This window comes from Muntiacus reevesi, chromosome 4 (genome assembly GCF_963930625.1).
Source record: "Muntiacus reevesi chromosome 4, mMunRee1.1, whole genome shotgun sequence".
Classification (NCBI taxonomy): Eukaryota; Metazoa; Chordata; class Mammalia; order Artiodactyla; family Cervidae; genus Muntiacus; species Muntiacus reevesi.
In genome coordinates this window covers 146,933,214-146,959,895 of record NC_089252.1, presented here as the reverse complement: position 1 = coordinate 146,959,895, position 26,682 = coordinate 146,933,214, and the positions used below count along the sequence as shown (strand labels likewise).

At 49.4% G+C, this 26,682-nt stretch overlaps 3 protein-coding genes across 10 annotated transcripts in view; all 3 read right to left on the bottom strand.

The window, feature by feature from the left end:
- Positions 1 to 2,950: 2,950 nt before the first annotated feature.
- Positions 2,951 to 8,689, bottom strand: DDN (dendrin). 2 transcript variants are annotated; one of them, XM_065934511.1, is made up of 3 exons: positions 8,643 to 8,689; positions 6,740 to 6,811; positions 2,951 to 6,332 (listed from the first exon to the last, which is right to left on the bottom strand). In XM_065934511.1, the coding sequence occupies exons 2-3, from the start codon at positions 6,784 to 6,786 to the stop codon at positions 4,433 to 4,435; spliced, it is 1,947 nt and encodes a 648-aa protein (XP_065790583.1). In that variant the 5' UTR covers positions 6,787 to 6,811; positions 8,643 to 8,689; the 3' UTR covers positions 2,951 to 4,432. The 2 variants fall into 2 exon arrangements, with proteins under 2 accessions (XP_065790583.1, XP_065790582.1); XM_065934510.1 differs by lacking the exon at positions 8,643 to 8,689 and having other exon boundaries at positions 6,740 to 6,950.
- Positions 8,690 to 9,888: 1,199 nt separating this feature from the next.
- On the bottom strand, positions 9,889 to 23,558 carry PRKAG1 (protein kinase AMP-activated non-catalytic subunit gamma 1). The gene is made up of 12 exons (XM_065934509.1): positions 23,468 to 23,558; positions 19,207 to 19,255; positions 12,814 to 12,923; positions 12,533 to 12,614; positions 12,378 to 12,436; positions 12,193 to 12,238; positions 12,036 to 12,090; positions 11,622 to 11,748; positions 11,347 to 11,512; positions 11,161 to 11,198; positions 10,748 to 10,894; positions 9,889 to 10,616 (listed from the first exon to the last, which is right to left on the bottom strand). The coding sequence occupies exons 1-12, from the start codon at positions 23,474 to 23,476 to the stop codon at positions 10,512 to 10,514; spliced, it is 993 nt and encodes a 330-aa protein (XP_065790581.1). The 5' UTR covers positions 23,477 to 23,558; the 3' UTR covers positions 9,889 to 10,511.
- A 425-nt stretch (positions 23,559 to 23,983) lies between these two features.
- Positions 23,984 to 26,682, bottom strand: part of KMT2D (lysine methyltransferase 2D) — a 39,713-nt gene continuing 37,014 nt past the window's right edge. For all 7 annotated transcript variants that reach the window (XM_065934502.1, XM_065934506.1, XM_065934507.1 and 4 more), the window contains one exon: positions 23,984 to 26,620. In XM_065934502.1, the coding sequence (XP_065790574.1) occupies positions 26,528 to 26,620 (93 nt within the window). In that variant the 3' untranslated portion in view covers positions 23,984 to 26,527. The remainder of the gene's footprint in view (positions 26,621 to 26,682) is intronic.

Sequence of the window (26,682 nt, the reverse complement as noted above, 5' to 3'; positions counted from 1 at the left end):
CCTAGATGTGTGAACTCCCTGATAGGTAACAGGTGTGAGTCTTTTGTGTGTCCCTAGGGCCTGACATCCATGTTCAATGGGTGAGTGAACAAATGAATAACTGAGTGAATGCATAATATCTACATATTCATGTCTAGCCATCTCTCCTTGTCCTCTCCTCCTCACACAAACACACTCACTCACACAGACACGCATACACACACACACACACACACACACACACACACACACACACTCCTGATGACAAGTCCCAGAGTTATGGCCCGGTTCTTTGTTTCATTTACCCATTTGTGATCTACCTCGGGAAATCCCAGGGCTCTCCTGAGAGTCTGAGGGGGGAGGGGGCTCTTAGTTCCCCTCAGAAAGGGGCTTCCCTGGGAAGAACCTGGCTGTTGGAGGGTAGGGGCAACCTGAGGGCTGCTGCCCCCACCTGAGCACACTCTCCAGCACTGCCCTCCCTATAAGGCTGTCCCAACATGGGGTGGGGGGCGGTGTAGTTGTGGTCTCTGTCTTGAGGCTGGCTGGCAGGCAGACGCAGCCAGATTTAGAAGTCATTTTCGCAGCGGGGAGCCTCCAGCCTCCCACCCACAGGGCCCTGCAGGGCCAGTCTGAGATATGGCTCACCAAGGGCTGGCCCCCGGGGCCTGTACTAGCTCCTCCTCTTCTGCTGTCTCACCCTTTTCCCCAGATCTTTAGCAGCTGGTGCTGATTTCACCCTTAGGCAAAGATGGAGGAAGGCCTGAGGGAGGGGGTGTTGCACTTGACATCCCAACCACCCATGTGCTCTCAGTACACCATTCACCCATTCACGGGGCTGTCTGTCTCCACCCCAGGAGTCCCCTCTCCTCTCAGTCTCTGCCTCCACTTCCTCCTAAGCCTCTACCTCTACTTCTCTCTTCCCATCTCCCAACCTAACCCTCCCAACACTACAGAAATAGCCCTAAAGAGAAATAATCGTCAGAGTTCAACACATATATCACTTACTGTGTACCAGGAGATGTTCTAAGTGCTTTCCATACTGAATCATTAATCCTCCCAACAAGCTTATGAAAAAAGCACTATTAATAGCTTCATTTTATAACTGAGGCTGCTAAGGCACAGAGAAGTTGAGTAACTTGCCCGAAGTCACACAGCCAGTATGAGGAGGTGGTGGTGGTGGTTTAGTCGCTCAGTCGTGTCTAACTCTTGCGACCCCATGGACTGTAGCCCACCAGGCTTCTCTGTCCATGCCCAGGCAAGTATACTGGAGGGGGTTGCCATTTCTTTCTCCAGGGGAATCTTCCTGACACAGGAATTGAACCTGGGTCTCCTGCATTGCAGGTGGATTCTTTACCGACTGAACTACAAGGGAAGATCCAATATGAGGTAGATGCAAGATTTAAACCCAGGCTGCCAGATCCCAGAGTCCATGTTCTGGATACAACACTACCATAGTTCTCTAACAATGACAGAAGTCTGCGTAAGCTCTTAAAACTTGCCTCCTGTGTGTTCAGCCTCAAAGAAGCCTAGGCAGGATTGTGGAACCCCCCTCCCCAGGGCTAGCCCCTCTGCTTTCCCATGCACCTCACCTCTCCTGCCAGTCCCAGACCCTCGGAGCCCCTGGGCTACAGCAAAATCCAGGAAGATGCTCTCACTACTGCCCAGGTCTTCCTCAGCCTCCCACCTAGCCTGAAGTCCATCCTGTTCTTAGGCCCAGAGGTCAAAGGCACACAACCCTGAGCTGGACCAGGCTCACCCTAGCTTGGCCTCTGTTTTCACTCCTGCCTTATCTTCCACATCTCCTCTGAATGTATCCTCAGCTCCATTCAAACCAGACCATTTGACAATTTCCTAAACAAACAAACCGTTTCCCTTACATTCACACCTCTATTTTTGCTGTCTCCTCTGCTTGGAAACCCTTTCCCCAAATGCTATCTCAGATTCCCAGCTCCTCCATGGAGCCTTTCATGATCTCATTGAATCTGTACAATCTGCCTTGTTTGATTCTTTATAATACTTAACACCCACTGCTCAATCTATCATTATTTACGTGTTTTCTCTTCACCCCATCAGGCAGGTCTTACTCATCTCTTTCTTGGAGTTCAGCTTAGTGTCCAGTTCTTCTCAGGTGCTCAGTAAATGCTTAGGAGTTAGAATCAGCAGAAGTTAGAACTGTAGGTGGAAGGAAGACAGAACTCAGAAACTTTGATCTCTGCCCAAGGTGAACCCCCACTTAACTTTACTTCCTCCAGCAAGAGCTAACTTGAAACCTGACAGTATGGTTTCCAGGCAGGTTCCGAGATGGACGGACCTTCCTGGGTGACTCTGACCAATGTTATCCATTTCGGTTCAAAGCCCCAAAAGCCGCCCCGCCCCCCGCAACCCATTCCACTGAACCAAGGTCAGACGCCCAGTTTAGGGTCCAATCCAGCGGCCTCCCTACCCTGCCCCCCTCCCAGTCCTGCCCAACCTCTCCGGGTGCGGGTGGGGAGTGACACTGAGATAATTGGAGACCAAAACTCTAAGTGGTTTGAGAGCGGGCCTGGGGATCGGAACGCTGAGCCGGAGTTGCTGTTGGCAGGACTCGGTGGGGGTGGGGGGCAGAGGCGGGGCCGAGGGCCGGGCCAGGACTCTGCGACTGAGTCTGAGCGAAGCCCCCGCGCCTGCCTAGTCGGCGGCTAAATTTACCCAGGCTGACTCAGCCCTTGCCCGGAATGGGGGGGGTGGGGGGGTGGGGTGGGGGGAGTGTATCGAAGCAATGGGAAGAGCCAGCGGGGGTGGGGTGGGGGGCAAGGAAGGGAGAGTCCACGCTGGGGGAGACAGGGGTGGGCCGGAGTTTCCATCAGAGAAAGGGGTCTCCTCCACGGCCCACTGAGCAGGAAGGAGCGCAGGAGCCCTGGGGGGAGGGATGCTCTAGGGAAGGGGACGGTGAGAGGAAAAAGATGCCAAGGCTGGACAAAGGGAAGCTTAGATTTATTGAGCGCCTGCTGTGTCCCAGGTACTGTGCAAGGCGCTTTACATACATTATCGCATTAAGTCCTCACAACAACCCTGCGAGGTAGGTGTTTATAAACCCCCATTTGACGGATGAGGAGACTGAGGCTCAGGGAGGTGAAGTGATTTGGCCGAGTTCACATGGCTAGTAAATAGAGACAGAGGCGGTGTCCGAGATCGAAGAGAAAAAATACTTCAGTGTCTGAATCCCAAGCTGTTCGCTGTGGACGAGTACAGAGAGGGACTCCGCGCGCTCCCGAGGTCTGCAAGGCCAGAGGCCTACTCGCGATCTCGCATGGCTGGAGACGGCAAGGCAGGGGACCCGCGCGCAGGGGCTAGGGAGCAATTGATTAACTGGCAGGGCCGGGGGTTGGCAAGACTCGGGGACTAGCTACGAGGGAAATCCGCGACCTGCGCGCGCCCCGTAGTGGCTACAGCGAGTATCACACCCCACACCTACAGGCTTTTGGGGACCGGCCTCTTCCCTTGGTTTCTGGAAGAGGCAGAAACACGTAAGACATTCTCAGGATTCTCTTTCACCTGGGTGGGAAATCGTGGTAACTATTTAGAGCATCACCAAGGAACACTGGGGCGGAGGAACAGGGGAAGGCCTAAAGGTCCCAAGCAGCTTCATTGGGTGCCTTCCCTCCCCAGCTCAGACCACTACAAACTAGGGACAGTGACAAGGCCACCATCCTGCCCTGCCTCGGGGATCCTACACCTAAACCTGAGAGACTGGAATAGGAGCCCTTGCCCACTTGCTTGGCTCTTCTGCAAACCCGCACAGTCTCTTGAGTTGAGAGTGAATGCAGGTGTCCATGAAGCCACCCAGGGACCCTCAGACTTTGTTCACTTATTCCTAACTGTCTTGTGGAAGGGAGGATTGAGATAAGAGCCTCTCCTAGGACTCCAAAACATCAGGAATGGACCTTAGAACGCCCTCATTTTACATATTATAGGAACTGGAGAGGGGAAATGGCTTGCTTAAGGTCACCCAGCAAATCAGTCTCAGAGTTGGGGTTGGAACCTGAGATCTGTGAAACCAAAGTGAGTCCTCTTCTGCTTTGCTGGTGGCTTCTGCCAAGGGCCTCTCTGTCACCTGATCACCTCAGTCTGCGGCCTCTCCATCATCTTCTTCCTCCTGCCCAGAGGCCCTGTCCTGCCGTTGCCCTGACTATACCATCCCTGCCCTCCGGCCTCATTCCACCTAGGCCTTTCTGCTCAGCTCCGTGCTAGTGCCCTGGGCCCTGCTGAAGACCTTTCCCACAGGCACTGGGTGGAGAAGGCATTCAAGTCTACTGCACACCCTCGCCTCTCCTGGGAAAAAAATCATGACTTGACATGTGCTCCCTCTCATCTGTGTGCCTTCTATGTTGAGTTCGGGAAAGCGTGGGTATAGGTAAGGGGTACAAGGAAGTCTGTGAGGAGAAAAGGGGACACAAATATAATAAAGGGCCTCTCACTGTTGCTCCCTATTTCCCTGTGGAGTCCCCTTAATGTCCCTCGCCCCGAAGAGGCCCTCCTCGGTTTTGCTGATGGCACCTACAATCTCTTGGGCATTGCCGCTCAGCTCGGCTGTCTTCCCGCCTTCCGGGGGCCCGGTCCGCTCTTCCCGCCAGGAGGCGCCCGCGGCTTCTGTGTCGCTCGCATCAGAAGAGCTGCTATGGACGCTGAGCTCCGCAGCTTCGTCTGAGTCGGAGTCCGGGGCGGTGTGGCGGCGGATGCGGGACACGGCTTCCCGCAGGGCCCCGGCATAGGGTCCAGGGGCTCGCGCCCAGCCCCGGCCTGCGCGCCGCGGGCCGGACGCCACTTTCTCCGATCCCTCGGCACCGCGCGCTCCCCCCGAAGCCGCTGGGCCTAAGCCTGAGTGCTCTGGGCTACCTGGCTGCGTGGGGGGATCCTGTAGGTTTACTTCGCCAACCGGGAGCCCCAAGATGCGGGAGGCGCGCTCCTCCAGTGAGGAGTCCGCGGGCTTCCCGCCCTCAGCTTCGAGCCCGCGTTCCTCACTGGGTTGGAGAGAAGGGCGACTGCTCAACAGCAGCTTTCGGCAAGGGGAGGCAAGGCCCGCAGCCCCCTCTCCCTCCTCTTGATTGGGTTTCGGTTGGCTGGGGGCATTCCCCACAAGACGCGGCACCCCGGCGGGCAAAAGCTGCACATGCTGGGTTCGAGGGGTCGGGACGTACTGGGAGCGTATCACCACGCAAGTGGCGTCAATGACAAAGACGCCTTCCCCACGAGCGGGGCCACGGGAACTTCGGGGCAGGGTGTGGGGGCGTCGGGTCGCCTTCCAAGCCTCCAAGGTCTCGGGTCCCGTCTCCCCTCTATGACCCAGGGATTCTCTCCATCCCGTGCCACCTGGAGCCCAGGGTCTGGGGAGGGTCTGGCTATGTCGGGGCGGCTGCTTTTTAATGGAGGGAACCCAGCGTTTGGGGAGCCAGGTCTGGTCTCTACCTTCCCTCCCTTCCCCGGAGCCCTTGGGATGGGGTCTGGACCTGGGAGTGGGACGCGGGGGGCTAGGGATGGCGGTGGCAAACCCCGCAGGAACTGTGCCTGGGCTCCCAGCGGCTTTAGCTTGGGGTTGGCCGTCGCTACCACTCTTCAGGCCAGCAGCAGCCAGCCTCAGGCTTTTCTCCGCGGCCCCCTTACCGGACTCCAGCCTTGGCCTGTCTGTTCCACAGCCTGGGGATCCCCCCAAAAGACCCCGCCCCTGACGGAGACCCCAGGCCCCTAGGACGTCCCGGTAGATCCGAGGATCTAGCCTCTTCTTTGCGCACCCTCCCTCTGTCCTAGTCGGCGCAGAGGTTGAAGAGGCGCGCGCCTGCGAGGGCTCTGGGCCTCGCTTAGTCCCCAGGGTCCTGTGGGGGCCCTCGTAAGAAGGTGGAGCCACGTAGGGTGGCGGCCGGTCCCAGCGGCGTCGCGGGGCCATCCCGGCAGCGCCTCTCAGCAGCAGGTGAGCCTCGTAGCTGGGGGGCCCTGGCCGCCGACCGCCCCAGGGCCCCGCCCACGCCGCCCCAGGGTTGCTCTGCGGCTGCGCGGATGGACGGGGCGGTCGCCCCACCGACCCCAGGCGCTCCGGCCTTGAGGAAGCTGGGAGCCCTGCAGAGTGGGCCACCCGAAGTACATTCCGAGGCTCCGGGCGGGGCCGACCAGGGGGACTCCTTCGGGCCCCACCAGCCTTGCGCCTTTTTCGCTCGGTCTCCTTGGCCTCCCGCTCCTGCGATGCCGCTTTCCTTTTCTCTTGCTCCCGGGCTCGGGCCTCGGCCGGGGGCCCCGCCCGCCAGTTGGTCGCCTCCTGCAGCACCCTGGAGGCCCAGGGCCGGCGGGGCAGCGGCTCAGGGGATCCCGGGCGCGGCCCACACCTGGGACAATGAGCAGGAACCCAGGTGAGCAGTTTGTGGGGGAAGGGAACCGAGGTCCGGGGAGCTGGGAGCGCTGGAGGCCACTTGGGGCCGCCAGGTGGAGGGATGTGTGTGAGTGTGTGCGCGTGTGCACGTGCGTATATGTTAGGCTTGAAGTCGAAGCGGGACTCCTCACCATCTCTCCATGCACACTTTAACAGCGTCTGCCCCATCTCACCTGCCCTTTCTCACGCCCACTCCTGTGCCCCCAGACAAACGGGATGAGTCAGGCCCCAGCCTTCGGGATGGGGTTGGGGGAGGCGTGGGAAAGAGAAGGGGGAACAGCAGCGCTGGCTGGTGCCCACGGGAAGGTCCGGACCCCAATCCCTGCCCCACCTCTCTCTTCCCCTAACCCCTCCTTCACTCACGTGCGGCTCTGGGGCCCGCGGACCCAGTGGCTGGCCTGGAAGTCCATGAGCTGTCGAGGAGGGGCGCGGCGACTATAATGACAGGAAATAGTCTTCACCTCGATCACCAGCAGCTTGGATTTCTGCACCCAGAGGCAGCTGCCAGACTCCTCATCATGGAGCTCCCGGGGGCTATCGGGCCCCTCGGAGAAGAGCTGGCCATCCAGCATCCTGCCCCACCCCACCCCGGCCCCCCACCCTCCCACCCGCCCCGAAAGCCCCCTCCCAGCCCGGGGAGCCGGCGCCCACTGCAGAGCGGCGGGCCCAGCGACTGGGGACTATATATACCCAGGCACACGTGTGTGCCTGTCTGTGTGTGTGCGCGCGCATGTGACACGGCGCGGACGGCTCCGTGCTGCTACCTCCCCCACGTGCACGACCGCCCCCTGGGGCCCGGGATTGGGCGCCCCTTCCCACTGCTCTTGTCCCCCAAGCCTGATGGGACCCGCACGAGTGGGCAGGGGATTTCTTATTCTTGCCAAGCTGACTGTGCCCCCACCCCCGTTTCTTCAACCTTCCCGCCGTTTTAACCCTTCATTCTCCTGCTTCTCGGGGTGCCTGACCAGCAGCGTTCTGTCCCTGACATCCTGCTCCAGACTTTGATTTCTTCATCAGGGAGGTGATGGGAATGGAACTCAAGGTCTCTGCCTGCCACTCTCTGCTGGTTTCCAGGGGGTTGGGGTGCAGGAAGGGCTGGCCCACGGCTGGGGGGTTTATTTTTAGCGGCAGTGGCGTTCGGGTGCAGAGAGATGAGTAACCAGCTTCCATGCAGTGGAGGGAGGAGGTGGTGGCTTGCCCGCAGCTTTTGTGCGACTCTGGGGGAGAGCTGCCTCCAAGCTCTAGAAGGGTCACCCCCACACCCTTAACTCCTTACCCTCTCTCAGTGGTGTGCCCAGGGCTGCTGGCACAGCAGGACAGGAGTCTGTCTTGGCCATCGAAGCTGCCCACACTTTCATCCTTAGATGTTTGTCCTTGGGCACCCATGGAGCCCTCTCTCTGAAGCAGGCTCTCCCAACCCCCAATCCAGAAGCCAGGATTTGAGGGTCCTACTGTTCTCAGCCTGAACTCTGCTCAGCCTTGTGGAGGAAAGAGTGCTTACGTACTTGCACCCTTTCAGAGGGTACACAGGAGGAATGGTGTGCTTCCTTGGCTAAACTAATCCCCTAGCAACTGAAATGATACAACTGGCCCCCATTTCCCAGTGTAGCACTCTCTGTCACCACTACCACAGTGCCTAGCTCGTTCGACCCCCACCTGGAGCGGTGCTCAAGGTGATCCCCTTTCAGGCTCACTCCATCCTGGGTGGGGTGGTTGCTCGCATGATCCCTCCCCCCAGGCCTATGCCAGGTGTCCCCTGATTCACCATGGTGATGTTAGTGGCAGTACAGCCCACGCCAACCCTTCCATGCAGAGACTTAGCAACCATGCCTGGCAACCATGGCAGCAGCTCCAGTGGAGAGGAGGGGTGCGGGGAGGTGGGAGAAAAGAGTGTGTATGGCAACAGTGCTGAAGAACGGAGAATGCACCTCTCCTGAGGAATAGGCAAGAAGAGAAGGCTATGAGGCTCCCAAATTTTATCCCTTGTCTTTCCTTCTGCTCCATCCTCAGATCCTGAGACTGACTGGTTGGGTTTTTTAGGGGGACAGGAGAAGCAGATCCCAATTTGTTTTTCACTAACGTATACACAGCCCTTGGGCACAGACCCTTCCTTTGAAGGTGATGAGCCAGGAGGATTGTTTTAGGACGGGCATTGACTTACTGGGAACCACGGAAACAAAACCCAGGCCTCCCGCTCCCTAACATGGACCTTTAGAGAGAACCCAAACATCCTCTGTCCCATCCGCTCAGCCCACTTTACACCTACCAGCTACACCGGTGGGGTGGCTCTTGCTTGAAGATGCTTCCTTCCACCCAGGTCCCACCAGAGCCCCAAGGCTTTAAAAGTCCTTGCCTCCTCCCTAGACATGATGGAATGTGACAGAAGGCGACATCTGGCCTTTCCATCATGCACACACCCACACACACACAAACATACCCTAATTCTAATAACTTATAAGCCTTCCTCCCTCAAGAGTGGGAATGTGCTGTGAGAGCTTTGCAGGGGTGAATGCAGAAGCAGGGGCTTCTCCAAAGCCCCACAGCGCAGCACTGAGAGCAGAGCTTGGACGAGTGCCCGGTGCTTTTCCCTGTGTTCCATGGAGATGCCTGGTTTGGAGGAACCAGTACAGAATAGCCGGGGTCATGAGTTATCAGGCACGGTCTGGGTAGGGGCAAGGAAGTACTCTGAAACTCCTTCAAATCTGGAATAGGAAATGGTACCATAACTCTAAGGCAGTGGTGAGACAGTCCCCGGAATGTGGTTCATACCCAACCATCTAGCAGCCCTTATGGTGCCTGGTGCTTGGCCTACTGCTTTGGTCCACGTGGTTTCAGCACAGGGAGAGGGTCTGACAGGGTGACCGTAATCCTGCTGCTCCCCACCCCTCCTCTCCAGCTCTTTTCCACCTTGGAAGAAAGGGATTTATGAGTTCAAAGACAGCTCAGCAAAATCCAGAGTCCAACCTTCACTAAGAAAAGTGGATGATAGTGGCAGGTCTCTCTGCCTACCCAGAGGAGACCCTCGGTCTTTCTACTCTCTGGAGACCGAGACCTAGCACTGTTATGGAATTTTCCTTGGGTGCCAGCTATGGTCCAGGCAGAGGAGAAAGCGAGGTGATAAAGAGACTGCAGGGAATAGGGTGGGAAACAGTTTTGAACAGAGAATTAGAAAGAAACTAGTGTAGTGGTAAAGTGCATAAGCTCTAAAGCAAGACTGTTTCAGCTCAAATCCTAGCTCTACTTTTTATTAACTGTGTGGCCCTAGGCTACTTACTTGGCCTTTCTGTACCTCAGTTAAAAAAATATGTAAAACTGAAATAGTATCTACTATTGTTCTGAGGATTAATTGAAGTAATACATGTAAAGCACTGAGAATGGTGGCTGGCACACAGTTTAATATATGTGTGTGTGTGTGCTATTATTGTTGTTCTTAATGATGAGTTGAAGAAGCCACATGAAGTAGAAACGCTGGAGCAGCAGTGTCTATCAACTACAAAAATCAAACACTGAAATACCATGAAGAGGCTCCTGTCATTTTAATTAGGTTTGCCAGAAAAAGCAATAACCTCAGCTAACCACTCTGCCCTCCCCCTCCCTGCAACTCTCATCTCCTTTCATATGCATACAGCACAGGAAGCCAAGGGCCCTCCTCCCCAGGATCCTCCCCACTCCCATTAGAGGAAGAAATGCCACTACATGGACTCAGCCTCCTCCATACAGCATGAAACATGATGAATAAAAACATCTTTATGCAGAGTTCTGTTGTGCCTATTATCTTAGGGTGGAGTCAGGGACAGAGGCAAAGGCTGGGTGAGGTCTGAGGATCTCTTAGAGATCAGGATTTGCCTGAGGAGCACAGAGTCCATAGGTCACCCAGAAAGGGGGCTATGTCTAAAAGGAAAGGGGCTAGGATGGGCTAGGCTGAAAGTTTTCCTCAAGGGTGAGGATAAGGAGAGCTAAAAATCCATTTTCCTTCCTCCCCTACACGATCCCTCCTCCCATGTAGAAGGCTAGGGGGTTCCTGGGCAGGGAACAGAGTCACAATTCTCTAAGGATCTCATCTGTGGTTCCCAGAGCTTTGGGCAGGCAGTGAGTAGGGCATATGCCCTGGTGCTGCACGACCCCTTCCCCAGGCTCAGGGCTTCTCTCCGCCTGTGAGCACCAGCGCCTGCAAGATGTCAGACAGGGATACAATCCCCTTGACCACATCACTCTCATCCACCACTACAAGTCGGTGAACCTGCATAGAGCCATGAGGGAGAAAGGGACGTTTAGTGCCACCCTCAGTTAAGGTGAGCCCTTCAGTCTCCACCCTCCATACCAAACCAGAGCTGCTCCCCCCAGCTCCTTTTGGGTTGCTGGCCCTCCTACCTCTGCTTCTACCAGCCTGTTGATGATGGTTTCCAGAGTCTCATGCAGGTAGCACTTGAGAACACCCTCAAAATAATGTGATCGATGTTGCAGGGCTTTGGTCACCGACACATCTAGGTTGTTGTAGGTCTTTTCTGCTGCCAGGTTCTGGGGAGAGAGAGGAAGATTCATGCAGGGAAGCAAGGGAGCCAGCCCCCAAACCCTAAGCCCACCCCACCTCACAGAGTGATTTAAAGTGTGTGTCAGCCATGCCCACAAGCCACGCCCAGCTCATTCAATTCCTTTTCAAACAGAATTTGAAAGCTTGGAAGCTTCTAAAACCCTTAGGTCCCAGAAGAGACTCTTCTCCCTCTCCACATTCAATACCCCACCCCTTTCCCTACCTCCCAACACCCCCCCCCACAATCACTCACGATAACATCAAACTTGGAGTAGATGTCCACCACACGCCCTAGGGGGACAGAGGCAGCTCAGCAAGGAGGATCTGGCATCCAAGGCTCCCCCTGCCTACAGAACCACCTTCCAGGCTGAGCTGAGGGGACAGCAGATTTCCCCACAGCTTCCCTGGAGCCCTCCTCTCCCTGTGCCCAATCCCTCACCTTTCTCATCCACCACTGGCAGGGCTGAGACTCGGTGCTGTACAAAGATGCCCAGAGCCACGTACACAGGGGTGGTGGTGCGGACCATAGCAATGTTGGCATAGGTGCCAATCTGTAGCTCTTCCAGAGACTTAGACATGAACTCTGGCTTGGGGAACTCGGTGATCTGAGGAAATAACCATCACCTTGATTTTTTTTCAAGGCCCCTCAAACTACCCTTGGATACTCCTCCAACCAGTATATAAGAAGTAAAAACTGGGCTGAGGAGAACTTACAAATAACTTGAGGAACTTGAGGATGCGCTTGTGGGTGAGGATGTACAAGGTGTTGCCCGATTCCGGGTCAATAACTGGCAGCCTGTGGATCTTGTTTCGAATTAATGAAGAGACAGCATCAAACAAGCTGTGGGAAGGCAGTGGTTAATGATAAGTTCCACAGTGGTGGGCCTGAGGGTGCTGAAGTAGCTCTTTAGAGTGTGTTTACAAACAGGGAAAACAGGTGGTGGAGGAAGAGGAGCAGTGGGTTCAGACCAGACCTAAAGAATGTGCGTGCGTGTGTGTGCATGGGTGTGTGTTTGGGAGGAGTGTCTTTTTTCTCCTCTGTTCCTGGCTCTTTGGGTATCTAGGGCCTTAGCTATGCTGATGGCAAGGTTCTTTCCCCTTCCAGATGAATGAGTAGGTGGAACTCACCTGGCATTAGGAGAAATGCAGACAAGTGGTTTAAAGGAGTCCTGTAGGTACACCTCTGAAGGGAAAATGGAGGTTCACAAAATATTACCATGAAAAACTGTTTCCCAGGAAATTCTCCATCCCTTTATCCTTTTACAACCCTCAGTTCTCCACATACCTCTCCAAGTTTCTATCTTGTGTTCTTCCAGCTCATAGATCTGCACCTGAAAGCAGAGGCAACAGAACTTGAGACTTGATCTCTCTGCTTTATTAACCCCTTATAGTTTGCTTGGAAGAAAGGAAATGAGAGTGAGGGACTCTGGGCAGGGAAAGTGGTTTTGGTCATGGGCTCAGGAGCCTTACCAAGGCTGATTTATAGTAGCGGTGCAGGATATTGATGAAATCAGTGATGGTCAGCATGCCTAGAGGCCAAGATAACAGCCCTCAGCACTGCTCAAAAGCTTCTCTCCCTGCCCAGTACAAGATGCCAATAAAACAGTGTTCCAAAAACTGCTTACCCACAAAACTCTGCTTCTTACTATCCCACAAAGGGGCAGCCCGGACACCATTAGTCACCAAAGCAAAGAAAGCTTTCTTCACCTGTAGTGAAAGAGTAATAACCACAAAGGAAAATTCACAGGAGGCAGGGCTGGAAAAGAACAGGGGTTGGGTATGCTGGGGAAAATGGGAGCCTAATCACATAGAAGGACAAGTGTATCACCCTTGGGATGAGGTAGGATGAGAGGTATTGAACCAGAGGCTCAGAGGAAGGGGGAAGGGAAAAGAGGATTTCACCCACCTGAAGGGAAGTATCAAATACAACCAGTTTTGAGCTTGTGGGAATCAGGTCATAGCAGCGATGAGACTTCATGAAGGAAGTATACACACTATTGTTGGATTCCGGAGTCTCTGCATAGGGTGGGATAGTTAGTAGCTTCCTCCCATGCAACAACTCACAATCAAAAGAGGCAGAAAATAGAAGTTTTGTAGTTGCTCAGATATTTACGGCATGATTTTTTTTTTTTTTTTTACGGCATGATTTTATAAGGCCCCATTATAAAGGACAACAGGAACAGATATTCCATTTTGTTCCTATTGTTCCCACAAAACCTGGATAAACTCCTTAGAAACCATTTCATCCAACTTCACCCCCAGGTAGACCTGTTATCTATTGGCTCCTTAAGCATAAGATGGCTGACTAAAACAGAAAGTCTATAAAACTTTCATTAACCTGTTCTAGTCTAAAAGTTTTTTTTTTTTCCCCTCACCTTGAACTCATTTTCCTTCTCATATATTTATATGCACATTTTCAACTGTTCTCTTTCTCAATTAAAATGTAATTAAGCTTCTTAAAATCCAAGAAATAAACTTCTTAAAATTCTTGTTAAGATTCACAGATGAGGAAGTCATGGTCCAAGGTGGGCCATTTTAGAACAGCAATAAGTTAGAGCCCAGTGCTCAACTGACCTGGCCCCAAACAACCTGAGAGTCCATCTTGGGATGACCCTGTGAATCAGAAATCACCCCACCTACTCCAGACAAATGGCTGTGTTTACCTTTCCATTCCTCTGATTTTAACTGCTTGCTCTGCTGGAGCAGCAACCCCCAAAATAACAGCCCAAATGTGCTACATAGTATGCTTGTATATCTAAAAATATTATGTCATTTAATCTGTAAGGCAAATAAATATTGTCACTTTTCAGCTGAGAAAACAGACAGAAAGCCATAAAACAAAAACTGCTCAACGTCATATCATTAGTAACAAGAAAGGCTCAACCATAGATCTACAGGATTCCAAAGTTCATGCTCTTAAATCAGTTGTTTTTTATTTTTAATTTTTTTAATCAAAGTTATATAGGTACACAGTTTAGACAGTCAAATAGTTCTATAATTTTGTTAAGAAAAACTGCAGTTCCTAGCACCCACCTCCCTCCACCCCTCCCCAAAGATGAAACCTCTTTTAGCTGATTATTTTGGTACCTATTTCTATGTCTACAAATAATATGCTTATATTGCTACCTTTTTTTTTCACTTTTAGGCATTATTATCATACGAGGAAGATGACAGGCATTCTCTATTATCATATGAGGAAGATGAAAATTTTCAATTCTATTTCCCACCAGGACCCCATTATAAACCTGTACCTCCCAACTCTCCATTCTCCCAGAAGTTAAATTGCATCAGTATTTAAATAATTTGACTGAATATTCATTATTCTGAGTTACGTCAAGTAGTAAAGTCTGATTTTTTTTTTCCCTTCACAACTTTGTTTTCCTTGGAGTTAATAATTGTCTTTTTGTTTGCTTAGTTCTCTATGTTTAGTACGTATAACTAATTCAATCCCCAAACTCTTTACCAATTGTTTAAGTCTCCTTTCAAGAAGTTCAGAAGTATGGGATAGTCTATCAATTTAACTACCCAAAGAAGTCTCTCTGGAGCCTTCTGACCTACTCAAATCTGGGCTGGTTGGCCTGCCGTGCACTTCTGTCATCTTGAGATCTTCCTTCATTGCCATCCTGGGACCCCTTTCAGGTCTCTCCTGTATTAGCACTCTTGTGTCCTGTATCCATCATTTCCTCTTTTTTGATTATTCCCTTGTTTTGGTGAAGCACATTTTCCAGTAGCTTCCTGAGAAAGGGTGCATGGGAGGTAAATTTTTTGAGAACTTGCACCCTACAAATATCTCTATGTTACCCTCATCTTTGACTTATAATTTGTCTGGCTACAGAATTCTAGGTTGAACTTTATTTTCCTGCAGAATATTGAGGGCACTGCTTCACTGGCTTCCAAGCTTCTGGTGTTGTTGAGAGTTTAGGGTCCCAGGCCCTTCTGATTCTTTGTATATGTCTTGTTATTTTCTCTCTGGAAACTCAGGATCTTCTCTTTGTTCCGTGTTCTGAAATTTTATGATGATTGTGCTTTGGGTGGGAGAATTTCACCCGTTGTGCTGAATATTCAACGAGTTCTTTCAATGTGAAAACTAATGTTCTTCAGTTCTAGGAAATGTTCTTAAAATACTTCCTTGATTGTTTCCTTCCCTCTGTGTTATCATTTTTCTCTTTCTGTAACTCCTATTACTTGGACTTCCAAAACTGACCCTTAAGGTTTGTTTTTGTTCTTTTTAAAACACAGTAGTTCCCCCTGCCCCACTGACCTAATCCAAGGTTTCACTTTCCACCGTTTCAGTTACCCATAATCAAACCTTGTCTGAATATTAAATAGAAAATTCCAGAAACAAGCAATTCATAAGTTTTCAATTGTGTGGCATCCTGAGCAGCATGATGAAATCTCTTGCTATTCAGCTCAGTTCCAGCCCTGGGAGGCAATCATCCCTTTGTCCAGCATATCCCATCCACTACTCATTAGTAGCCCTCAGTGATCAGACTGTCATGGATGTCATTGCTGTGCTTGTGGGCAAGTAACCCTTATTTTGGAGGATGTTTCTGAGGGCCTAGTGGTTAAGACTCCGAGTTTCGAAGGAAATGGTAACCCATTCTAGTATTCTAGAATGGGTTTTTTTTTTTCCATTCTAGTATTCTTGCCTGGGAAATCTCATGGACAGAGGAGCCTGGCAGGCTACAGTCCATAGGATCGCAAAGTCTGGCACTACTTTAGCAACTAAACAACAATAACAAACTCTTATTTTATTTAAAATTGAAGCTGTAGTGCTGTGTATGTGTGTGACTAGTCGTTCAGTCGTGTCCAACTCTTTGCGTGTCCAACCCAGGGCTTGAACCCATTTCCTGCACAGCAGATGGATTCTTTACCACTGAGTCACGGGGAGGGGTGGGGGGGAGTCCGAAAACCTAGAATGCTTCCTATAAGTGAAAAGGTGAAAGTTCTCAACTTAATAAGGGAAAGAAAAACAATCATACGCTGAGGTTGCTAAGATCTATGATAAAAATGAAACTTCTACCTGTGAAACTGAGAAGAAACAGGAAACCATGCTAGTTTTGCTGTTGCAACTCAATTGCAAAAGTTATAGGGTCAGTGTGTGAAAAGTGCTTAGTCAAGATGTGAAAGGTATTATGTTTGTACAATAAGACATTTAGAGGTAGACAGACTGAGAAACGCAGGTTCGATCCCTGGGTTGGGAAGATCCTTGAGAGTAGGAACCCACTAGTATTCTAGTGGCAACCCACTCTAGTATTCTTGCCTGGAAAATGCCATGGACAGAGGAGCCTGGCAGGCTATATATATAGTCCATGGGGTCACAAAGAGTCAGACACGAATGAGCACACATACACCTTATTCTTATTAGACTGACCAACCACATTCACATAACTCTTAGTATACTGTTATCACTGTTCTATTTTATTATTGTTGTTGTTATCTCTTACTGTGCCTAATTTGTAAATTAAACTTTATCATAGGTATGCACAGGGCTTCCCAGGTGGTGCTAGTGGTAAAGAACTCGCCTGTCAATGAAGGAGACACAAAAGATGTGGGTTCGATCCTTGGGTAGGGAAGAGCCCCCAGAGGAGGGCATGGGAATCCACTTCAGTATTCTTGCCTGGAGAATCCCTTGGACAGAGAAGTATGGCAGGCTACATAGTCCATATGGTCGCACAGAGTCAGACACAACTGAAGCAACTTAGCATGCATACACTCATAGGTATGTATATATGTAAGTAAGGATATATAGGAAAAAAACATTATATATACAGTTTAATACTATCTGTTGTTTCAGGCATCCACTGGGAGTCTTGTAATGTATCCCCCAAGGATAAGGAGGCACTAACCACTGTTTCTTTTTTCTATTTCCTCTTTTTTCATTTTTTTCCTTTTTCATTATAGTTTATTAAAAGATACCAAATACAGTTCTTTGTGCTAATAGAGTAGGACCTTGTTGTTTCTTCTATATATGTAGTAGTTTGTATCTGCTAATCCTATACTCCTAATTTATCCTCCTCCTTTCTTCTTTGGTAACCATAAGTTTATTTTCTATGTCTGTGAGTTCACTTTGATTTTTAATTCTAACTTTATGAGAGACTTCTTCAACTTGATTTTCCAAACCTCCTACTTAGTTTAACATTTTTGCTGTTATATTTTTAATTTCTAAGAGCTCCTTTTTTCTTTTCTGAACATTCCTTTTCTTTAAAAAATTACATCTTATACTTGCTTCATGGTGGAAATATGTTCTTTATTTGAGTAAGTATTAATGTTCGTTTTTAAAGTTTTCTTCTTTATACATTGACTTTTCCCACTGTTGCTTTTTTTCCTATTTGTCTTTTCCTTTTTTCTTCTTCATTTGGGTGGACAGTTTGGATTACTCTTTTCACATTAGAGGCTTTCTTTAGATGTCTGGTAATCCTTGGTTTAAAGGAGGATTCAAACCATATTTTAAGAAGGGAGTCTTTAAAGCTGATTAGAAGCTCTATGTGTGTAGATGAGCCTTGTTAACTGTGAACCATTTAGATGGGGAACAGTCAGTACTTATATTTTTAGGTTTTTCCTTCAGTGGAATTCTGAAGAAAAGGATTATTCATTTGACTCTGTGCTTGAGGACGAAGTCTTTTCTATCAGCATTCTGAAAACTGAGTGGGGGAAAGGACTAGGGTCTCAGCATCTAGTATAGTTCACTTCACACTCGTGTTTTCAGCACAGTACCTCAGCCCCTTTCTGTACCTCCAGTCTCTGCCAAAGTTAGGATGGGCAGTTTTCCAGCTGCACTTAGTGGAGTAGGAAGTCTTGGGATGTGACTCCTTCTTAGACCTTCGGGGCTTCTGGGCTTTCCCCTCTGCTAGTTACAGTTGAGTTTTCTCAGGTATGCTAAGTCATTTACCACTCTTCTGTCTGCTTTCCAGCTTCCAAAAATTCATTGCTATTGTCTCCTCGCTTGTTCTCCCTATTCTGGTGGTTTTTGTACCTTCAAGAATAATTCCTTCATGGTGGCTTTACTGGCTTTTTGTGAAGGAACAAAAGTAGATACATGTATTAAACCCACCATCTCTAACTAGAAGGCCACCATTGTTCTTCAAATTTGAAAACTCACAGACTCCCAAGAACGTGTCTTTTGACACCAGTTCAAGACATGCTACAATGATAGTTAAGTAATATTACAGGCTACAGGCCTGCAAACATATTTGGTTTGGTTTTCACCTAATAATTAATTTAAATAATTTAGTTACCCAATTTAAAAATTCTGGAGATTTATAAGAATCCAAATTCCCAGTTTCTTTTCATAATCAGAAGATCTGACAAAACTAGGTCTTGAATTCCTGAATAGTAGCAATTAACTAGTCGCTGCTTCCTTTTAGATGCAACAAGAACCACAGGTTATTGTAATCATATGCAACCCATGTCACTACTTGATCCATGTAGACAGTTTGAGTTTCTCACCCCTGCCTCAGTTGGTGCTAACGCAAATGCACTCAGAAACTCAAAATAAGCACTGACATCATGGTGCAGTCATCAATTATAAAGAATCATCCAGGTAATTAAAAATATGACTATATTAACTTTTTTGGATACTAACGACATAAAAATAGATCATTTAAAAATTCTTGTGGAGAACTCACAGACCTTTAATAATATATCCCAGAATCTCATCCCATATTTTAATCCTCTGAGAAAGTATGTATTCCTAATGCCATAAACATGTCTGAGAAAGATTAAAAGTTTTCCTGGGCAAAACCCTTTACCAGAGATGCCTATAATTTTGCTTCTTTCCAGATGACCAGGGTTGGACCACCCTGCTCTAATCAGGTATTTGGGCAGATGCTGGAATTCCTTTCTCCTGTGCCCTGAATTTTAGGATTTAGTGCCTCTTATTTCTGGATTAGTTCTAAGGGTTTTCAAGTCCTTTCTATAATTTCTTGTGAATACTCAGTGGCTTTAGCTGGATGATAAAATCCTAGTGGCATTGTTTGGGCTACTCAGATCATACCAGGGACTTCTAAAACATGGTTAGCCAGCCCAGAGTTGCCTACGGAAGTTCTCCCTGTACCTCAAAAGTTTCTCTCAAGTGGTTTGATGACTGAAGATATTAATCATCTTCACCCTGCCCAAGATTTATTCTTAGGTGATCTCGCAAAATCACTTGTTCCTGATTTATGTGGTTTGGCACATTATCTGGCCCAACCTTGATTTTCCCAGGTAAGACTCTGGGAAAAATTCAAAAGCACTGCTGAGTACGAATTAGGATCAGGCTGTTGTTTTCATACCAGTTTCCTTTCCTCAGTAAACTTACCTTGAAGATGCTCATTTTCCACAGCTGGATAGCTCTCTGAAAAAGGGACCTGGAAAGACAAGAGAAACAAAGATTCAGCTGATCTTAGGCTTCATCCATTTGAGTCTGGCAACTTTAGGGGAGGGGCTGGTGAACTAATGACTTCCTTTAAAGCACTACAAGGTCCTTCAGAAATATTGTCTCATTTAATCTTTATAATAACCCTGAGGTGAATACTATTATCAGCCTTATTTTCACAGATTAGGAAATTGAGGTTCAAGAAATATTAAGCAACCTGCCCATGGCTGGCAAGGGGTGAAATGGGGATCTGAATACAGGTCTGTGTGGTTCCAAAGCTCATGGCTTTTATACTACATTGCCTAATGAAACATTAGGACTTAAAAGCTAACCCTAGAAAATATGAGCTTAAAGTTGGCCCCACAAGACTTTCACAGACCTGTTTATAAAAATATGGAAACTGGAGAGACAACACTGCTTTCCTTCAAATAGTCACTAAGTGTAGATGTAGGCACCTGAGTCACTGACATACACCTTACCATGAGAGAGGGCCGCATCTGGGGAGGATCCCAGCAGCTGACTGTCAGCAAGGATCAAAATTTGAATGACTGAGGTTTAGATGGGAAGGATAAATGTTCTGAAACTAGGGAACTGAGTCCTCTCAGCACCCTTGTGAGTCAAAGGCTGCTATAGCCCACAGGGGGCTGGTTTTCCAAGTTTCCTTGTTCATGACAGTCTGAGATTAGAAAGTGCTCTGAATACAGAGAAAACTTCAGAGCATCTCGGGGCTCCCTCAAGTGGGAACTTTTGGAAATTTCATTCTTATCTAGGAACCCAGGAGAGATCATGATCATTTTTGTCTGCTGGAATCAATAGTTTTGACTCTATTTGCTCTTTTTGGGTAATATTCCCAAAGTAACTTAAAGTCACACTTCACCTCCACAGCTGCAGTAGTAACATGAATTTAAAGGCCTTGGCTTGAACCTGGGAGGTTGGCTGGTAAACAGGGTCAAGTTGATTGGAGAGCTCTAAATTTCCCTCTTCTAATAGGCCAGGGTGGGGGCAGGGGGTTAATCTCCCTCTTCTCTCTGGGCTGCATAAGACTTTCATCATGGCCTGGCATTTTGGCATAGCTATCGGAACAACAGCCTCATCATTTATAAGTGGGAGAGAGGACTGTTTAGCAGTAAAGCAGTCTCACAAAGACCTATACAAAGAAACAGAAACAGTGACTTCTGTAGAAATTATTGTACCCACCATATGATACTTACTTACTTCACTGTGCTACAGTTATTTTGTTCATTATCTATCTGAGCAGACTGTAAATTCCTGGAAGCCTGAAACTATCTTACACTTCTTTGTATCTCTCTCTCATCACCTAGCAAGTGGGTTTGCATGTAATTCTCAAGTGTTTTGCTTTTTAACACTCAAACTGGTAATGATTCACACTGATATGGACAGAGAGATCTAAGATTACATTACAGAGAGAGAAAAGAAACGTACAGCTAAACAGAAACATAGATACCTACATAAGAGTCAGATACAATTGAATATGACTTTCTTTCTGCCTGTTTCTCCATACAGGAGTAGGGAAACTATGTCTATTCTCTCTACATTTAATAACACAGGGGACTTGAGACTGCTGTACTATATAAGTACAAAATATTATTCACAGAGACACACCCTATATCTGCTACAAGACTCACAGTTTCTTCCAAACTCCTGATCCACCTTTCCAGTTGTTTGCTGGACCACCATAGATGTCAGAGACTCCTCAAATGCTTCAATACAAGAGAACCGCATCTGTCCCTCCAATCCTATTATTCTTAACTGTGGTTCGACCTCTGCTTTTGCATTGCTCTCTTCCCAGGTGCCTGAACTGTGGTCTTGATTTCTCCAAAAATGAGCTATCCCAACATGCCTGCAGAGAATGATAGAGCAGGGAGTGACCTAAACTTGTCCTTAATATCTATCAACTAAGCTGCTATGTTAGAAATAAATGCCTCAAATCCATCTCGCTCCTTTCCACTTTGACAATTTTAACATAGCCTCTTACATCACATTTCTGCAACATTCTCTAAACTGTTATCCCTGACAGTTTAAGAGAAGAGGAAATTTATTTCCTCTTCAATTCCTCTTTCATGATGTTACTAAGTTCTCTCCCCAGGCATCTCAGGTTTGGAAGGGACTTTCAACTCCAGGAACCAAGAACTCATTACTTTCTGAAGTAGCTTCTCCATTTACAGAAAGTCATTAGGAATATTCTTAAAGTACACTTACTACTTTGCTCATAAATCTTGTGTGTGTGTGTGTGTGTGTGTGTGTGTGTGTGTGTGTGTGCGCGCACTGTCATGTCTGACTCTTTGCAACCCCATGGACTGTAGCCCGCTAGGCTCCTCTGTCCATGGAATTTTCCAGGCAAGAATACTGGTGTGGTTGTCATTACTATTCCAGGGGATCTTTCTGACCAAGGATTGAATCTGTGTCTCTTGTGTCTCCTGTATAGGTAGGCAAGTTCTTTACCACTAGCACCACTTGGGAAGCCCCAAATCTTCCATGGGTCCCCTTATTACAAACTTAAAAGTTCAAACTTAATGTAGTATGCAATATCTTCAACCTGACCTCAACCTACTTTCCCAGTCTTTTCTCCAACTATGACCAAAATCCAAAGCTCCAGCAACATCAGCCACTGGCTGACCCTTAATTAATCGTACGCACCCCAGTTTCTATGCCTTGCTCACACTGTTCTCTCAACCTGCAATGCCCTCTCGTGGGCTGACAGTAATGTCTCCCTCCCCTATGCTGCCACAGTCCTGTTTTTGCATCTTAATGATAGCATTCACTACAGTCTACCTTAAATAACAGCTGTCACTGACTTGCCCTTGCCTCCACTGCAGTTAGGCTAAGCATTTTCAAAGCGGGGGTTTTTCTTTTTTCTTCATTTTGTTTATTTATCAGCTGCACCACATGGCCTGTAGTATCTTAATCCCCCCACTAGCAATCGAACCCAGGCTCTAGCAGTGAAAAAGCCGAGTCCTAACCACTGGACTGCCAGTGTACTCCCTTTTTTGTTTTCCTTTTTAGAACAATTTCTATTCCAAGAAACTTCTAATCCAGTACATAAAATATGACGGCTAAATTAGAAAATCCATATAAAAATGCTTTGTAAGCCATAATAATTTATAAGTAAAAAATAATGTCATTTTGAATTTAATGGAATAAGACCTTTTATTTTTGCTCAAAATTCTCCTAATCTATAAGAACTTACTCCCTTGCCTGGGTGACCAGTTGGAAATCATTTTACTTTGGTTTGATTTCTTCTTTATAACCTGAGGGACATGACCTCTCTGCAGGCAGAGAAAGAGTACAATAAGGGAATTACTCTGGGCATGTAACTGATCCAGAGAAAGGTGAACCTGCAGTCGTCATACAACTACAGTAGGAGATGATAAAAACCAGGAGAGGAAGAGTTACTCTGTTTGACAAAGAATACATGGAAGGAAGGAAGAGAAAGGGAAGGGTTCCAGAGTGCCAGACCAAGGCTCCTGAGAGTGAGGAGAGGTACAAACAGAGAGTAGGGGACCTGCAGCAACTCTGGGAGGATGACAGGGACCTGCCACAATCCGTCAATGCCTGCTACCCAAGAAGGAGCTAGGCCAACACACCTGCTTAGAATCGCAGAGCAGGGCATGACCTAAACTAGATCAGGGACACAGTGGCCTCGAACACTGTAAGAGTCCCTCCTTCAGGGAAACCCCACTTTTCAGTCTTGTTAAGGCTGTTATCTCGCCGAACACCTCAAAGCAGTATAAAAGTCTTTCAGACGTCCCTCCTGTCAAAGATTCTATGGTGCTCACACTCGGACAACTGGGGGCCAGGTGCTACCTGCAAGCGGGGGTCCCTCGGAACCCCCTGCTTCACCTAGGGAAGCTGGCTCAGACCCTTCTCTCTCAGGCAAACCTCTGAAGGGCTTGAGGTGCTAAATGAGGAGGAGGTCCGAGATCGCCAGGGAGTGATCAGGGAGTGTCAGAGTCATTGCCCGCTCGGGCTTAAAGTACCGTGGACCGAAGGCAGGCACCGGCGCGGCCCAGTCGTTGAGATGCGCTCAGCGAAAGAGCGGAGGGGCAGGGTCACGGTATAGGACAGACACCCTGCCTCTCGTTGACTGGGCACCAGCGCCGGTCCCGGTTCCCCAGCCCCCTGACTGGGGTCTCGGGCTCCACAGAGCACCCCTGCCCCCCCGCCACCTTCCCGCGCTCCTCACCGCCTCCATCGCGAGAGACGCCGGCTGGGTTCTTTCGCTTTAGGAAGCTGGCCCGGGGCAAGGGGGCGGAGGAGGCCCCGCCCCACATCCGGTACCGCAACGCACTTCCGCCTACGTCAGAACCTACGCGAGCCAAGGGTGGAAAGCGGGGAGCTCACCCTTCCGGTGTGTCCTGGCCTCAGAAACCGCCCTCCCCGGGTCCTCTCAGACCTCACTGATCCCACCGACGGCGAGGGTGACGGGACGGAGTCGCTTGTATTTAAAATGTTCTTTTTTTTATTTGTCGTTTAAAAACAAACTTGGAAGAAGCAAAATCCAAAACTTGCCCTTTGCCTCTTGCAACATAAATTATGTACAGTTCAGAATGATCGCTGATACAAAACATGCCAAGGACAGGGGCGCTGGGGGTGGAGGGAGAGAGGGCGCTTTAAAAAAGGGAATCATTTCATCCGTTGTTACGAAGGACCAACCTTGCTGTACAGGATACACACAACACAAAATAAAGTCTTCACGGGATTCACACTTGTCAGAGATTTATTTTTTAAAAAGGGGGAGGGTCCTGGAGGTGAGGGGAGAAGACCATAAATGGGAAAAAACTGAAAATTGAGTATGTGCAAGTGTAAACCAACCCAAAGTACAAACATGGGGGGCGAGGGGGAGGGAGGGAATTCTGATGCAATTATACAGGCGGGGTACTTAAAAAAAAAAAAAAAAAAACCAACAACCAAAATTCCAACCTTGTAGCTTGGGTCTGAGTTAGTTTATATAAAAATTAAAAACTGTATAAGGTTTCTTCACTAAATTCTACAGGACTATCAGATACCTAGCATATGCTTACAAAGTCTGCCCCATCCCCTTTTCCCAATCCCAGGGCCCAAGCCCCAATCAGAGCCTGACTCGCAGGAGCCAATCTCCCCTTCCCTGTAACCTAGACCTTTTGCTCTTGGAAAAGGAACATCCAATGGCTTTGGGGGCAGAAGCCCAGTCTCCCCACTGTGATTTCATTACAGTGGTTTCTGTGGGGGTGGGGGATGTTATTCTCTTAAACATTTGCAGCTTGAAACAGTTGAGGAAGCAGCTTAAAAAAAAAATTTCCCTACCCCCATCAATCCGCAACCCCCCAAATTCAAAAACAAACAAAAACAAACCTAAAATCACAACAGCGACCGTGCTCCCCCTCCAGCAGGCCCACCCATACACCACCACCAAGCCCACCCCCACACTCCAGACATTTGATTCTTGAAAATATTAATTACAAAATGCCCTTTGCCCACAGCCCCTAGGAGAGAACTGCATATAAGCTTCATCTTCATCCCCATGGCTCCCTACCAGAGAGGGGTCTGGGGCCTCACCCACCCCCTGACCTACCCCTACCCCCAGGAAGAGGTTCAACTGCAGCACAAGCTTGGGCAGAAAGGGGAAGGAAAGGGAGGCAGGGGAACCCATTACCCTCTGGCTCCCCCTGGGGCCAGCTCACTTTTGTGCGTTATAACATAGTCCAACTATACAAAAGGGGGTGGGAATTGCCCAGCCTCTATACCCCCACCTTACAGCAGTCACAGCCAGGGGGTGGGGAGGAGGGGGTGAGGAAAAGGGCGGTAGGTTGGGTAATGGAGGGGGCTCCCCCACAAGGGGAGCTCCATGTATCCGCCCCACACCCCCCTACCATTTATAAACTGGTTTTGTAAAAAGAAAATAGATATATTTATATAGAATATATAAAGCACAAAAATTAGTAGTTTTACATTTGCTCTCCCCGGGGGTGGGGGGAGAGGGGAGGGTTCTCACCTCCAGCCGGCTCCCCCATGCCCCACAAGACTATGTACAATCCCATGTATAAATAGATAAATACCCCCCACCCTCCCCGCGCTGACACTAAGCTCCCCCACCCCCACATCACCACCCCTTCTCACCAGACCAGCAGCAGTTTGGTGACTGAGGGAAAGTGGGAGCTCCGGGCCACACCCTGCCTCACTGGGTATGGGCATGCCACTCAGGGATAGCCCTCACCCTACCACCCACCCACCCCATCCAGGGGCTGGAGGGCAAATGGGCTCATGATGGGGTTGGGAAAACAGGAGGGAGATACTCTGGTCCTAAGTTGAGCACACCCCTCCTGCCCCCATGTCCAGATGGAGAAGGAAGTCCTAGAGCAACTAGGGGCCAGTCATCCCCAATCTTCATCATCATTAGCCTCAACCACCATCCCATGCCCGTAATTAAAAACAAAGATGGATTTTTTGTTGTTGTTTTTTCTTCTTCCTCCTACCCCCCTTCCACCCACTCAGAAGAGGGCAGTGAGGTGGGGGAGAGGGTTGGGGCAGTAGGGGGCTTGGAGAGGGTCTCACATTTCAAAACAGCAAAAAATCCAACACTTAAATGAGGTAGGTGTGGGTGCGGGGTCTCCTTGCCCGGCTTGCCTGGCTTGCCCTCCTGGGCAGCTGGGCGCCTCTTTCCCATTCATGTTGCATTTGTCAGAGTGGAAAACAAGGAAACACAACCCATAGAGAGACAGAAACACAGAGGAGAAGAGGGAGACAGAGACAGATCGAGAGGGAAGGGGATGGGGGTGAGGGTGGGGGCAGGACCCGGCAGGCAGGGCCAGGTGTGGGACCCGGCCTTTGGGATTGTCAAGCTTTGTCAAGTCTCTTTGCAGCCTTGAGTTGGGCCAGAGAGGTCGGTGGGAGCAGCAGGGCTGTGAGGCCCGGCCACACATCCTCCTCCCCCCTCCCTGCTGCCTCCCAGATGCTCTGGGTAGTTCCCGGCCCGTATCCCCCTCAAACCTGAGATGCCCAATGGCTGCTTCTGTCTGGCCCCTCCTGGAGCTGGGGGCAGAGATGCCAGCCTGGGGGCCGGTGGCGGGGAAGAGGGTCGTCCCTGGTGCCCAGGGTGGGCTTGGCCTAGGGCCCTCTGCCCCAGCCTCCTGCTCCAGGGGCTCCGGTCAGCCGGCAGCCCCAGCCCTGGGTCCTGGCTCTGGCTGCTACCTCTCCTCCCCCTCATCCCTTTCAGGGAAGAGGTTGGGGGTGGGGGGGCTCCCCTGCCTGGTAGCCTCAAAGCTTCTTAGTTCATCCACTTCCGACAATTCCAGGCTCCACAGTGGCAGGGGATCTTGTGCTGATCGTCCTCAAAATCAAACTGATAGTCATATGTCAGCTGGAAAGAGAAGAGGGCACAATCAAGGCCAGTCCACCAGAGGAAGTGGGGGAGGGCGCTGG

Bases quoted from the DNA above. Each gene is read 5' to 3' on its own strand.
- PRKAG1 (XM_065934509.1), bottom strand. The intron at 12,924-19,206 runs GTAAGTTTACTG...CACCCTATGCAG, and splicing joins GGAAAATGAGCATCTTCAAG to AGACTCCGGAATCCAACAAT. The intron at 11,199-11,346 runs GTGAGGGATTGG...CTGTCCCCCTAG, and splicing joins GCCAGTGGTGGATGAGAAAG to GGCGTGTGGTGGACATCTAC.
- DDN (XM_065934510.1), bottom strand. From the start codon at position 6,948: ATGCTGGATGGCCAGCTCTTCTCCGAGGGGCCCGATAGCCCCCGGGAG. The intron at 6,333-6,739 runs GTGAGTGAAGGA...TCATTGTCCCAG, and splicing joins CGCGGGCCCCAGAGCCGCAC to GTGTGGGCCGCGCCCGGGAT.